Raw genomic sequence first — 12,442 nt, 5'->3', positions numbered from 1 at the left:
GAATTGCCCACCCCTGCATTAGACAGAAAAACACAAGAATCTGTGTTTGCAAACTAATCTGGGTGAACACTTGCCTGTGGCTCGAAACCCATGTCGAACATCCTGTCTGCTTCATCCAGCACTACGTATGTTACTCTACGCAGATTGGTGACTCGACCTATACGACAAAGGAGATGGGCATGATAAGGAAAACAGCCAACTTAATTAAAAACCTGTTCTCATCCTGCCTTCTTCAAAAGAAACAAAACAAATTTTAACTAATCTAAAGGAGAAGCATGTTTTAGGCTACTTCACATTACTTGACAACAAAACAAGATATCCTAACTTCACCACATTCTTCAGTTTTCTAGTTTCAAGTGGCCAGGGTTTATTTTATTTGTATTTTAAAATGTTCTTTTTCTATCGTGGCTTGTCTCTGGTCTTGCGTACCATCTCAGGGGCATGAGGGACCTGTAAAAGTCAGAAAACAGCCTCTAGATACAATACAAGAGATGGAGCCCCATCAAGCATTATCTGACCAAGCGCCTTTTCACCTACAAGGGAAACATATTACAGATTACCTCGCATGTGTGGAAACAACAAAAACCCCTTCCATTCACATCACTGTCAGAAAATTTAACAACTACTAATTCTGAAAAACATTTACTAATGTAAATCGTCAGTGCTGTGCAGGGCTCTACAATGATAGATGCTGCCGGATGCCACATCAGCACCAAATTCAAAATAATCAGGGCAACAGACGCAGTATTACAGATGTGTGAATGGTGAAAATAGCTGGACAATCTGTCTGTGCTTCGAGTAAGAAATTGCACGTGTCATGTACACTGATCAGCCATAACATTATGCCCACCTGCCTAATACCGTGTACACAGGACTCAATGCAGCAGATGGTTGGCCCTCGTGTCACTCTGCATCTTCTGTGAATCAGTTTGTTTCCATAGTTTCACTGTCAGGACGAGGACCAATGTGGTGACCATTCAGTGGAAAACTCATGTAAAAGTAGTGGAAACTGTGGTGGTGAGGACACATTAGAGATCATGTGAGACAAATTCAACAGTTTCCTCACTCCAGGTGTGATATCACCACTACAGCCCCGACTCTTTCTCTTCATAGAGACCAGTGAACAGTATTTCTCATTTTCAACCATTTTAACAAAGATTCAAACAAAATGGAATCTTTTGAAAAGGATGAATGAAATTTAAAAGTTTAATCTACAGCAAATCAAGCTCATCATCGCCTTGGGCATCCATGACCCTGTGGTCGGTTCACTGCCTGTCCTTCCTTAGATACTCTTGGTAGATACAGTAGGCCAACGTGTTTGTCACATGCACAGTTAGGAAACATGTTTCCCTGTAGAATGAAATTCTTACTTTGCCCTCCACATGAATGCTGCACAATACAAGTGAAATATAAAGTAGATGAGCAATAACACAAATCTAAATAGGCAGTAAAATCACAAATCTAAGGCACTTTAAAGCAGCAAGTGAAGGGAGCAAATAAAAAATACAACAAGTACCGGTACACAATATAATGTAGAAAGAAAATATGCTACGTGGGAGCCCTGAAGTGCAAATATTCAGCAGCGAGTGTGCAATTATGCATGTGCAAGCCGAGTATGTAAAGATACCGACCACTGCAGACCGGGAACACCCAACAGGCCCTGCAGTCAGAGACGCTCTGACCCAGCCATCATAGTCTGGCCCTTGTCAAAGTCACTCAGATCCTTACGCTGCCCGTTGTTCCTGCTTCCAACACAACTTCGAGCTCTGAACATTCACTTGCTGCCTAATATAGCCCCTACGCTGACAGGTGCCACTGTAACCAGATAGTCAGTGTTATTCCATTCACTTATCAGTGTTCATAATGTTTTGGCTGATCCATGTATCACCTTTAGGCACTTTGAATATATTTGTTAGAGCATATATACTAAAGCACTGTAGAACCCTGCGAGTATTCAGCAAATTTCAGGTCCTGACCAACCCATATCCATGTTAGATACAGTTATAAAACTATCTCTGTCTGGGAGACTTGAGGAACCGTGGAGGCAGCACCAGGTCCACCTACCTGTACTTGCCCTGATCTTCAGGAAACATCACTGTCTTGTAGATATGACTGATCCCACAGGTGGTCAAATAATGTCAACAGTTTAGTAAATGGTACTGACTTGGTTCATTATTTACTTCATCATATTGTAATATTTATTCCATGCAAGGCAATCAACAAAAGGCTCACAAGGCATCAGGGTGCTTATTTGCATTTAAGACAAATAATAGAAGAAGTGAGAGGGAACTCACCGCTGTTGGCCCCCAGCATGTCAATCATTCTTCCTGGTGTGCACACAATGATCTCAGCTCCTCGCTTCAGTTCAGCAATCTACAACCCAGTGACAACAGTATAGTTAAACAGTTAAAGGGTAAGTACACTGTCAAATTCAGCTGAATGCTTAGCTCTCGCCCAGTTTTACAAACGCAGAGGCATCGTGGCTACACTGTGTGCGAGGGTCCGGAAACACAGGGCAGACTGACTAATACTGATATGATAACAGGGGCTCATTAATCATAACTGCCCTGCAGCATGGCAATGACATTGTGTATTATTGCAAAGTGTTTTCCTCCATTTGCTGTTGAGTTTGATGGACTGCAAGGGAAAACTCATGAAAGCCCCTTGGAGATAAACAGACAAAATCAGTGTGTTTGTGTTTACCTGTTCACTGATACCCGTGCCTCCATAAACACAAACCACTCTCAGCCCCAGTGGTTTAGAGAACTTCTTACACTCCTTGGTGATCTGCAGAGCCAACTCTCTGGTTGGAGTCATGATCACAGCTGTGGAAGAGGGAGGAAAACAGGATGAGAACAGAAAAGATTTTTTTTTTTTACTAAATCTGAACACACACATTTTCACAAAACTGTTCAAAACGGATGCAAAGCATTTGCCAAGAACATTAACTTAAGTAAAACTGACTAATACCTTTAATGGGTCATGAAGAATATTATAAATGCTGTGGGTGACTATTCAAAAGTAAAAATTTGTCATATTTAATTTTTCTGCCTTCGAGATACATATGGGTCGTGAACGAAGTCTTTGAAAGGCACACAAGCATGACATCACAAATACCTCACCCACAGTCCAAGATCTTACGTTCTGTCTTAACTCACTTCAGTTGTCATATAATCTCTTTTAATGTAAGCAATAGAAACCTTTCTGTAGATGTTTAAGAGTGATGCCTAGAGAAAGTATAAAATGCTGGACTCCTTACAGATGGGTCCCTCAGATTCCTCCAGGGGCCTCTGATCCATAATGTGTCGGAACATGGGCAACAAGAAGGCTATGGTTTTCCCACTTCCAGTCTTAGCAATGCCAATGAGGTCTCGCCCAGACATGATGGCAGGGATGGCCTGGGCCTGGATAGGGGTGGGCTTCTCATAGCTGTGCCTGGGGACATTTGAAAGGAATGAACATGAATATGATGAGTTGGTTTCTGGTGCAAAAGAATCAAATGTACAATCTGAATACAAGTTTCATTTGCTGCTATCAAGTTTTAACCAAATTTCAAGAGTAGACTAATTGGAATATGAGTGGTTACACTTTTTAAAGGGCATTTGTGATTGATTTTTGTTATGACACAGTCTGCAAATATTGTTTTAACAAACATCTTGATACCGCCGCATTACCTGAAACATCATACTAGTGACTTAAAAATTGGCAGGTGCTTGAGCAATTTACATACAGCCTGACTTCCTTGGTATCTTTTCATGAAAGTGAAGCACACAGCTCAACTACCACCACATCAGCAGTCACCATCAATCACACTCACTTCTTCAGAGCATTGAGGATCTTCATAGACACCCCACACTGTACCCAGGTCTTGATGGGTTTGGGGCAGCCCTTCCCTTTGACAATAATGCCTTCCAGCTCCAGCCTGTATGCATTCACCTCTGTGTAGATTTAAAAACAGCCACAGAGACAAATGTTAGGCTGTGGAGGATTACAAAGGCATGCACTCTGAAACATGGAAGCAATATCCACACACACACACACACACACACACACACACACACACAAGATCATACAGTATGTGCCTGTTCAATTGCATTATGTAGCTCTGGTACAAAATATTGCTGTAATTTTGTTTCCTTACATGAATCTGGGAAGGTGTGTATATCTGAAACTACATATTCTCAACATGTCTTAAATCTGCAATAAATTAATTCAAATAATAAATGTGCAGTGGTTTGGATACATGCTGTATCCCCGTCATCTCTGTGTTGTGTTCACTGACCCTCTGGAGTCATCTTGGCCAGCTCAGGCACCTCCACATAGAAGTTTTTGCGGTAAGACTCATACTGGATCTTCCCATGGTCAACAGGCTCCAGGATTTTTCTCTGTTTGGTCTGAAAGCCTGTCAGAGCTGTCTGCAGATCCACCTCTTCCTCCTCTGACGAGTACTAACAGACACATCAGCTACATGTTAGATGATTGGATCCCATCAGGACATAATTGATGAAAACGTGTCTGATCAAATGTGAATTCTTAATTTTAATCTCCATCACAAACAAAACATTACTGAAGGGAAAACACTCACCTCCATAGCATCCTGGTCATTCTCCATCAGCTCACCCTTCTTCTTGTGTGTGGGACCTTTTTTGGTTTTAACAACTGTCACCACTTTGGTTACGGTCATTGCCCCTTTCTGTAGCAGACAAAAAAATAAAAAAATTCAAATACAGTTTGAAAACCTTGAAAGCATTCAGCATCAGCAGACCTGTCTCCAAGCTAAAAGGCTGAAGTATTTTCTCTTCACACTGACCTTATCGTTTCCTTTCATGGCTCCAATGTTGAACTTCTTCACCTCCTGTTTGACCTCCTCCATGTAGGCGTCCAGAGGATCCACATCATCCTCCTCAGTCTGCAGCTCCATGGGAACTTCCTGCTCCTTCTCACCCTCCTCTTTCTTCTCCTCCTTTATCTCCTTCTCTTTCCTCTCTTCCTTCCCTTCCCCATCTTCATCATCGTCACCCTCCATTGGCGCTGAACCCTCCTCATCATCGTCTGAAAGGTAGTGTCAACGGTAACAGAGTGTTAAAGCTAAGGCCTGTACTGGTCAAGTTGTTAACTAGCTGATTCAAATACATTCAGAAATTATAACTTGATTTTAATTGATTAATTTAATTATCATCAAGTTCAAATATCAAACATTTGCTGGATATAGTTTTACAAAGCAAACTGTGCCTTCACAAGGATACTTAGGCGTGCATATTTAAACTCCAAAGTTCCTCTACAATAAAGCAACACACAGTGGATCAAACTTAAGACCAAAAACTCACAATATTTTCCTTCCTCGCAGGATAACTTTGCCACTGAGTGACTTTGGCTCATTCCTGGTAAGTTACACATGGTTGTTTCCAGTAATATTGCCAGCAGGTTTAAACAAACAGACTGCAGGCTATTAACAGTGCTTCCTCACCTTCATCATCCTCCAGGCTCCACTTCTTCCCCTGCTTCATCTCCTCCAGTTCTTTCTTGATCTCTCCAATGTTCTCAATGGCCTTCTTCCTCTGCTCTTCCCTCCACTTCTCCACTCGCTCCTTCCTCTTCCTCATCTCCTCCTCCAGCTTGTTCTGGTCAAAGTCTTGCTGCATGGATGCAACAGAAAGATCTAAAAATATTTTCCTTTTATTATGTAGTGATCTTTTAGCAAGAAGTGAATACAAGACACTTACATCCACAACTTTCTCATCCTCTTTCTCCTCTTTAACCTTTTTCTTTTCAGATAAAGGATCAAAGCTGTCTCTCTCCTTGCTCCTTGACCTGTACAGAAGTTAATGAAAATAAGAAAAACAGTAATGATTGCAACCCTCACAGCTCTTAGGCAGAGCAGGAGAAGGAAAGTGGCTAATCCATCATAACCATCTGCCAGCATATAATTTGAGACTGCTTCTACTTCACAAAAGAAACAAAGCAGCTATGTTTCCTGCTAATGTCAACTGCACATACTGTATTTGGAACTACACAGAGCCAAAAGTCTATTTTAATTTATCACTCAGTGTTGCACCAAAACAGCATATTAGTGTACAAATGACATGACGATTTCAGGGGTTTTGGTATTGACAGCCGTCGGTTATACCACAGTTGATATTTAAACAGCCTCACTTTTCATCTATTCTTCTGCTTTTGCTGGGGCTGCCAGATCGAGATCTCCGGGCTCGGCTCCTGCTGCCTGACCTCCTCCTGTCTCTGCTTCTGGACCTCCTCCTGTCTCTGCTCCTGGAGCGCCTGGAGAGCAAAGGCAAACATAACACATAAAAAACACTTCTCAGGACATTTTCACACTTGATTTATTTCCCTATCTCAAGTCATCGAACAGTGACTGAACCCAAGGATTTGTAGGGCATTGGCAAACAAATTCAGACCTTCACTATGTCAGAGGTACAACATGCATCATAAAATAGGATGACTAGTAACAGCAGTATTATTCTCCCCTGCATCTTTTCTTCAGTCTTACCAGACACTTGTGATTTTACACAACTCTGATAAAGCGCAACATCATGACAACATCAACAGGTAACCTGGTTTACAGCGATAATGACTGCGGTGTGAATAACACCACGGTGCTAAAGTGGACCACAAAGAGAAGCGAGATCTCCTTCAAATCCTCTGAGGCTGAAACGTTAAATACAAGCTGGGCTGAATCCACTTGCAGCTGGTTCGGCTCCTTTAAATATGAACAGCTGCAGTTTCTTTAACGCGACGTCCACATATTATGGGATAAGTCACACACCTGACTCGTTTTCTGTCTCTGGACCGGGACCTGCGGCGGTCACGACTCCGTGAACGCTCCCTCCTGCTTCGGTCTCGATCACGGTCGTCCTTCTTGGAGCGTTTGTCCGGGGAACGGCTCTTTGATCGGGTACCTGACCGTCCCCGCGACGCGGAGCGCTTCCTATAGTGTCTGAGAAACAAAGAGCAGATTTATTATGTTAGGTGACAAAGTGTTTTATAAATTATATTTATAGAAACGTTTAAATTTATATTTCACAGCTGTATGGTATTATCTGTTAGCTGATGCATATTACACTAACATATGAACGCCTGAGCTAGCATGCTAATATTAGCCATCGACATAAAAACATCTAAAGTTCAGCAGCAACGGGAGTTAGTCAAGTCACGGCAACCGAAGACAAAAACACTAAACTGAACAGATCACTCTGGCATACCTCGACTCACGTCCCATGATATTCCACGAAGTTTGGTCTTATAAAAATGAAATTAGCTCACAGTAGCGATGGACGTCATTTATGTCTTTGAACCTGCGCGTCAGAAAACTGCGACATGTCAATTCAAAATCATGTAGCGTAGTGCGCCGCACAGTGGTGGGAGGTCAGAACGGCGACTTCAAAACTGTACTGTACTGGAGCTTGTGACACAGGCGGTGCCAAACGTTTTCACAGATAAGAACTGGGCCCCGTACATATGCCATCTCAGTAGACCCCTCACACTTTTAATACATCAATTGTCATACAACATAAATTACACATATGCAATAACAAAAGAAGCAAGTGTATGCATGTAGGCTATTTGTGGTGATTATTTAGCAAAGCAGTAATAAAGTGTTTCAAACACATTTGAGTCTGCACAATCTGAAACATGAGAAAAAGTGAAATAGCCATCTTACTCTGCCCCTACAGTGAGAAAGGATTAGGCTATTTGTTAGTATAGTGCCTGTATACCGTTTGCTTTTAACACTATTATTCTCCAGTTTTGTGCCAAAGAAGCAAATATTTTCCAGTGTTGATAATGATAACCTTGGAATGTTAAACATTCATTTATAGAATCTATCACATAATTATATGCTCCACTGTCATGCATTTTATCAGACAAAATGCTTCAACATGTGAACCATAATGCTAATTTACCTCCACCCTTACATAGACCCTGTTTATTCTTTTAAAATTGGATAATTTTTGACAGTGAATTGGAATCTAGTGAAACTGCTCTCCATTCTGCTTGTGGCCCCCAGAGGATCCCTGACACCTCTCAACTTTATTAACATGCATGTCTTTGATACATAACCCAGTAAATTAAGAATGTGAGAGTCAGTCCAGAGTATCTCACACAAGTATTTATTTGGTAGGAAGTGTCTGGTTATTCATTCCTGTGTACTGTTTCTAAGCAATAAACATTTACATCACATCAACACAAAAATTATAATTATGCTATTGAAGTTCAAATATGTAAGATACTGTTAAAGCCATTAAAAAACTGTTATTCTGTAAACCTTATCAAAAACAACCAAGCAAGTCAGTAAGATAAATTATACCAATTCATTTCCATGAGTTAAAGATATTCACATTAATAAATAATTTTGGATGAAAGTAAAAGTGAGGACATGAACAGCACAAGGGTATAGTGTTTACAATGTATAAATGAAGCAAAGCAGGACACATCACCAGAATTACTCAACACAAATAAGCATATAAACTCCCACCGTCTCACATAAAACTGACATCACAGTACTTTCCAGTTAACCCAAAACATTCCCAGCAATCGCACATAAACACTGTACGAAGCTTACTATGTTTTAAAGCTCAAAGCCATGCAAAAGAACACACTCCACATTCAAGGACTAAATGCTTCTTCTGACTTAAACAAAAGAAGAAAACTTGTTTATAATGTAGATGGACCCTTTCCGAACTCTGGATGACTCATCACAACAGAAAATGCAAACTAAGGGACTGCCTTGAGGAAGTCTGACACACAAATACACGTGATTAATCAGGAAATGACAGCGTTTGCTCTGTCTATGGATGAAAAATTCAGCATCTCCTGCTTGTTCAAGCTTCAAATATATTCTATAAATGTTCTTAAACACTAAATATCTCTGACTAACCAGGAGCCAAGTGTGTAAGTGTTTGTGTTTTGTGACTTAAACATGGCAAGTTTGATGATGTTGAGTTTCTCCTTCATCCTCAATCAATTTATACTTCATTTAGCCAGAGCAGTGTTCTCCCTCTAGCCTTCTAGTCTACAATCTGGCTCAGTACGTGATATTAGGATCAAAATACATCTTCAGATGTTCCTACATGTCTATGTAATTAAGGTCTTTGTTGTTGTGTCATGGTTAAAAAGCTTAAAGGTTGTGGAGACATTGCAATGAATCAGCAGAGGTGATTCTGTATGAGGGGAAGGTAACCCAGTGGTTTCAGCCACTCCATGTTAAACTTTCTGCTAAGTCAGCCATCGACTGTCAATCATAAAGGATCAAGAACCTCAGTCAACTCTTCCTCCAAGGCTGTGGCCAATTCAGCCAATAGATTATGTCAGAGTTTAATAAACTAAGCTAATTTCACCCTACAAAGTTTCCTCCATCAAATGTCAGTGAAATTTAGACTCAGGTTTTTTTTTTTAATAGCATGAACTGAAAATGTGCCGACCCCAACCCAGTGTAGGGCTGACTAGAAAGACAAAAAGCATTCATAGTGTTGTTTGCTGGCTGGGAGATCGTCTACCTCCTGAATTTCTCCAGCAGATTTGGTTTCATTGCACAGTCAGACATCTGCTGAGGAGCCTGGTTTGTTTTAGCTGAGAATATGACACCCCTCCCCGTTTATCACCTTTGGAGGTTATCAGGACAGAAAGACTTAGGGCTAGGGGATAACTCAATATTACTGCATTAGCTTGCAGCTGAAGTGTATCATGGCAATGATGAACATCTTGTGTTATCTTTTAACATCTTATTTAAAACAAGACTGCCATTTTTATTTATCACCTTACAAATTTATAGCTGAATTCATAAACAATAAAATGCAGTGTTTTTCAGTTTTATACACTTGGGGTACTTTTGCAGCTGCAGCCTCACTTTGGTAAGACCAGTAGCTTATGATGGTAAATCTTATACCAGACATTACTGAGTCATTTACTGACTGTGGCTCCTCTCTAATTTGGGTTAGCGTTGCACCCTGTTTTAGCATTTAGTATTACACTGCATTGGCTATTTGTGGCCTCAGTGGCTGCTGCTCAATTAAAGATACACAAGCTGTGTCCCAATTCAGGAGACGCCTCCTTTGAAGGCTACGTTTGAAGACCGAGAAGGCCATCACATTTTGAAGGCTCCTTCAAATGCATCCTTCTGCAGAGCAAAGAAGGCTCCAACTTGTGGCTCCTCCAATGCCCACACTATCCCAAGATTCTTTGCATGCCAACAGAGAGCAGAGTAGCTGTCACGGTTGCTAGGTGACAGGAGCGGTTCTTCCTAAGGCAACAGTATAGACAGGGACAGTTGGAAACATAACCATCTCATTGGCCCATAGTTTAGCCTTTGCAGTCTACAATGGCTACGTAGGTCATGCCTTCATAGACCAGATCCTTCGGAGGATGCGGCCCCTGAATTGAGACACGGGTACAGTCTCGCTTCGCATTAATTAGTCCACATAAACAATTTAAAGAACTAAAAAGCAGATGAATATCTTGTTTTATCCTCAGCGATGCAGAAATGTATTCCAGTATGTGTCAGTACACTGTGACATCACTGAAGTGGGTGTGCTCTTATAACCTTCACCCAGAGAGGCAGCAGAACACTGCCTTTCAGTGCGAATAGGTTTTCTACTGCATAACACTGACCATCAATTTGATTATTTTATGTGACTGGGGATACATTTGCCATGCATCAACATCATAATTTTTAAATTAATAAAATATCAGTGTGAGAAATCTTGCCCACTCCTGGAGGGACTCCAGTGTTTCCCATTCATATCAAATGGAATGTGTGGCTGCACAGTGTAAGGTCAGACTGATGGTGACCTGGGGTCTTGTTCACTTTTCCATATGACATTTACCATCACTAATAAATATCACCAATATGATAAATGGCTGTACTTTCTTCACACACAAGAACACAAACTGTTGTTCTGTTTCAGAGTTTCTATAATAACTTTCAGAACTGTACCAAATGCTGTTTATGTGTAGCTGAGCCTTGGAGAAATCCTTATGTAACAAGCAACTTGATCAGCCGTCGTGTGACCCTGATATCATAAGGCAGCAGGGATTCCTTTCCAGCTGTCAACAACAAACCCATGTCTGAGGGTGTAAATGAGCATGCCTTGTTGTTATGGGAGACAGAGGGAGGGGACATGAAGGGGGGGCAAGTTACTGAGGTCTTTCCAGTCCATCAGGGAGTCTCTGAGCCAATGAGCAGCAGGATCTCATGTGAGAGGATGAAGGTGAAGAAGTAGATGCAGAGGTCAGCAAAAACGTCACCCATCCTCCTGTAGGTGTCCATGGAACGGTTGATGACCTCAGCGGGGATGCCCGACAGCAGCAGGGCAGCTGTGAGCACAGTGGTCTTGGTCTTCTTCTCTACCTAGAGGAAGAAGAGTATAACGCAAAGATGCTATGAAACATGGCTGTCATAGGGTATTTTTGAACTTCAGAGAGCCAGGCTAGCTGATTCACTGTTTCCTTATGCTAAGCTAAGCTAATAACCAGCAGGGCTGAAGCTAGCTAGCATCACATTTACCATACAGACATGAAAGCCATACTGAGCTTCTCAACTAACTCTCAGCAAGAAAGAGAATAAAGCACATTTCCCCCCAAATCAAACCTTTTCCTTTAAACAGTTAATCTGTCAGAATTGTTGATCACTGTCCTTCATTTTGATCGATTAAATCTTAACTCTGGTGGAAGAAGTTCTCAGATCCTTAAGTAAAAGTAGCAGCAACACTTCCTGTATGTTAAACAACGGGACAGGGCTCATAAAAGCTAGTTCACACTCACCTTTGGAAAGTATTTGGACAACCCCATGTAGGCCAGTTCCAGGGTCAGAAAGGGAGCAAATATTGACTGAATGAATGAATAAAGCAGAGTGTATTAAAAAAAAAAAGTGGCGACATCCCCATCGACTCTATGAGCATCTTTTTTTACAGTAATGGTGAATCGTGGGAATCTTGAATAGCTACAAACATTAGCAGCAGTGCCATAGAATGACACTGACTTGGCTGCTATCTTCCAAAGTTCAATTCCTACACATACAGGCAATAAATATCGTTTTAAATGCAAGCATTTGTCATTTTAAATCAAAAGCTGCCAGCATATTTTTGTGAATGGTGACTTGTATCACGCTCGTACCTACTGCCACTACACCTTGACAGGTCAATCTCACAGTAATCATAGGAATCTGAGAGCACAGGGAGCAGACTCACCAAATACCTGCAGACAAAGACCCTGACAAACACAGCAAGGAGGATGCTGCCGATGAGCCTGAAGATCCTGAAAGGATCAAACTCCTCTGAGTCAGAGCCTCCATCCTGAGCCGGCTTCTCGTTGTCCAGCTGACCACGCAGTTTCATGGCATTGTCAAAGTGAGACAGGTACTTCTGGAGGCCTCGGCGCGGGGAGCTGCTGGGGTCATCTGATGCCAGCTCCCCCCTCGGTCTCTGTCGGACCC

The 12,442-nt window shown here is 41.6% G+C and overlaps 2 protein-coding genes across 2 annotated transcripts in view; both read right to left on the bottom strand.

The window, feature by feature from the left end:
- ddx46 (DEAD (Asp-Glu-Ala-Asp) box polypeptide 46) overlaps window positions 1–7,355 on the bottom strand; it is a 12,819-nt gene extending 5,464 nt beyond the window's left edge. Inside the window, exons 1-13 of the mRNA XM_020611952.1 lie at window positions 7,218–7,355; window positions 6,782–6,952; window positions 6,154–6,276; window positions 5,724–5,811; window positions 5,468–5,636; window positions 4,811–5,052; window positions 4,586–4,693; window positions 4,283–4,448; window positions 3,818–3,938; window positions 3,260–3,435; window positions 2,704–2,825; window positions 2,295–2,373; window positions 75–157 (exon numbers count right to left, since the gene is read on the bottom strand). Of these exons, the coding sequence (XP_020467608.1) occupies window positions 75–157; window positions 2,295–2,373; window positions 2,704–2,825; window positions 3,260–3,435; window positions 3,818–3,938; window positions 4,283–4,448; window positions 4,586–4,693; window positions 4,811–5,052; window positions 5,468–5,636; window positions 5,724–5,811; window positions 6,154–6,276; window positions 6,782–6,952; window positions 7,218–7,234 (1,665 nt within the window). The 5' untranslated portion in view covers window positions 7,235–7,355. The remainder of the gene's footprint in view (window positions 1–74; window positions 158–2,294; window positions 2,374–2,703; window positions 2,826–3,259; window positions 3,436–3,817; window positions 3,939–4,282; window positions 4,449–4,585; window positions 4,694–4,810; window positions 5,053–5,467; window positions 5,637–5,723; window positions 5,812–6,153; window positions 6,277–6,781; window positions 6,953–7,217) is intronic.
- A 3,550-nt stretch (window positions 7,356–10,905) lies between these two features.
- The window catches only part of camlg (calcium modulating ligand), a 3,304-nt gene continuing 1,767 nt past the window's right edge, over window positions 10,906–12,442 (bottom strand). The window contains exons 3-5 of the mRNA XM_020611989.1: window positions 12,198–12,440; window positions 11,773–11,838; window positions 10,906–11,359 (exon numbers count right to left, since the gene is read on the bottom strand). Of these exons, the coding sequence (XP_020467645.1) occupies window positions 11,168–11,359; window positions 11,773–11,838; window positions 12,198–12,440 (501 nt within the window). The 3' untranslated portion in view covers window positions 10,906–11,167. The remainder of the gene's footprint in view (window positions 11,360–11,772; window positions 11,839–12,197; window positions 12,441–12,442) is intronic.

This window comes from Monopterus albus, unplaced genomic scaffold (assembly GCF_001952655.1).
Source record: "Monopterus albus unplaced genomic scaffold, M_albus_1.0 scaffold119.1, whole genome shotgun sequence".
Classification (NCBI taxonomy): Eukaryota; Metazoa; Chordata; class Actinopteri; order Synbranchiformes; family Synbranchidae; genus Monopterus; species Monopterus albus.
Note: the sequence above shows the minus strand (reverse complement) of the source record. Positions and strands in the feature narration are given on the sequence as shown.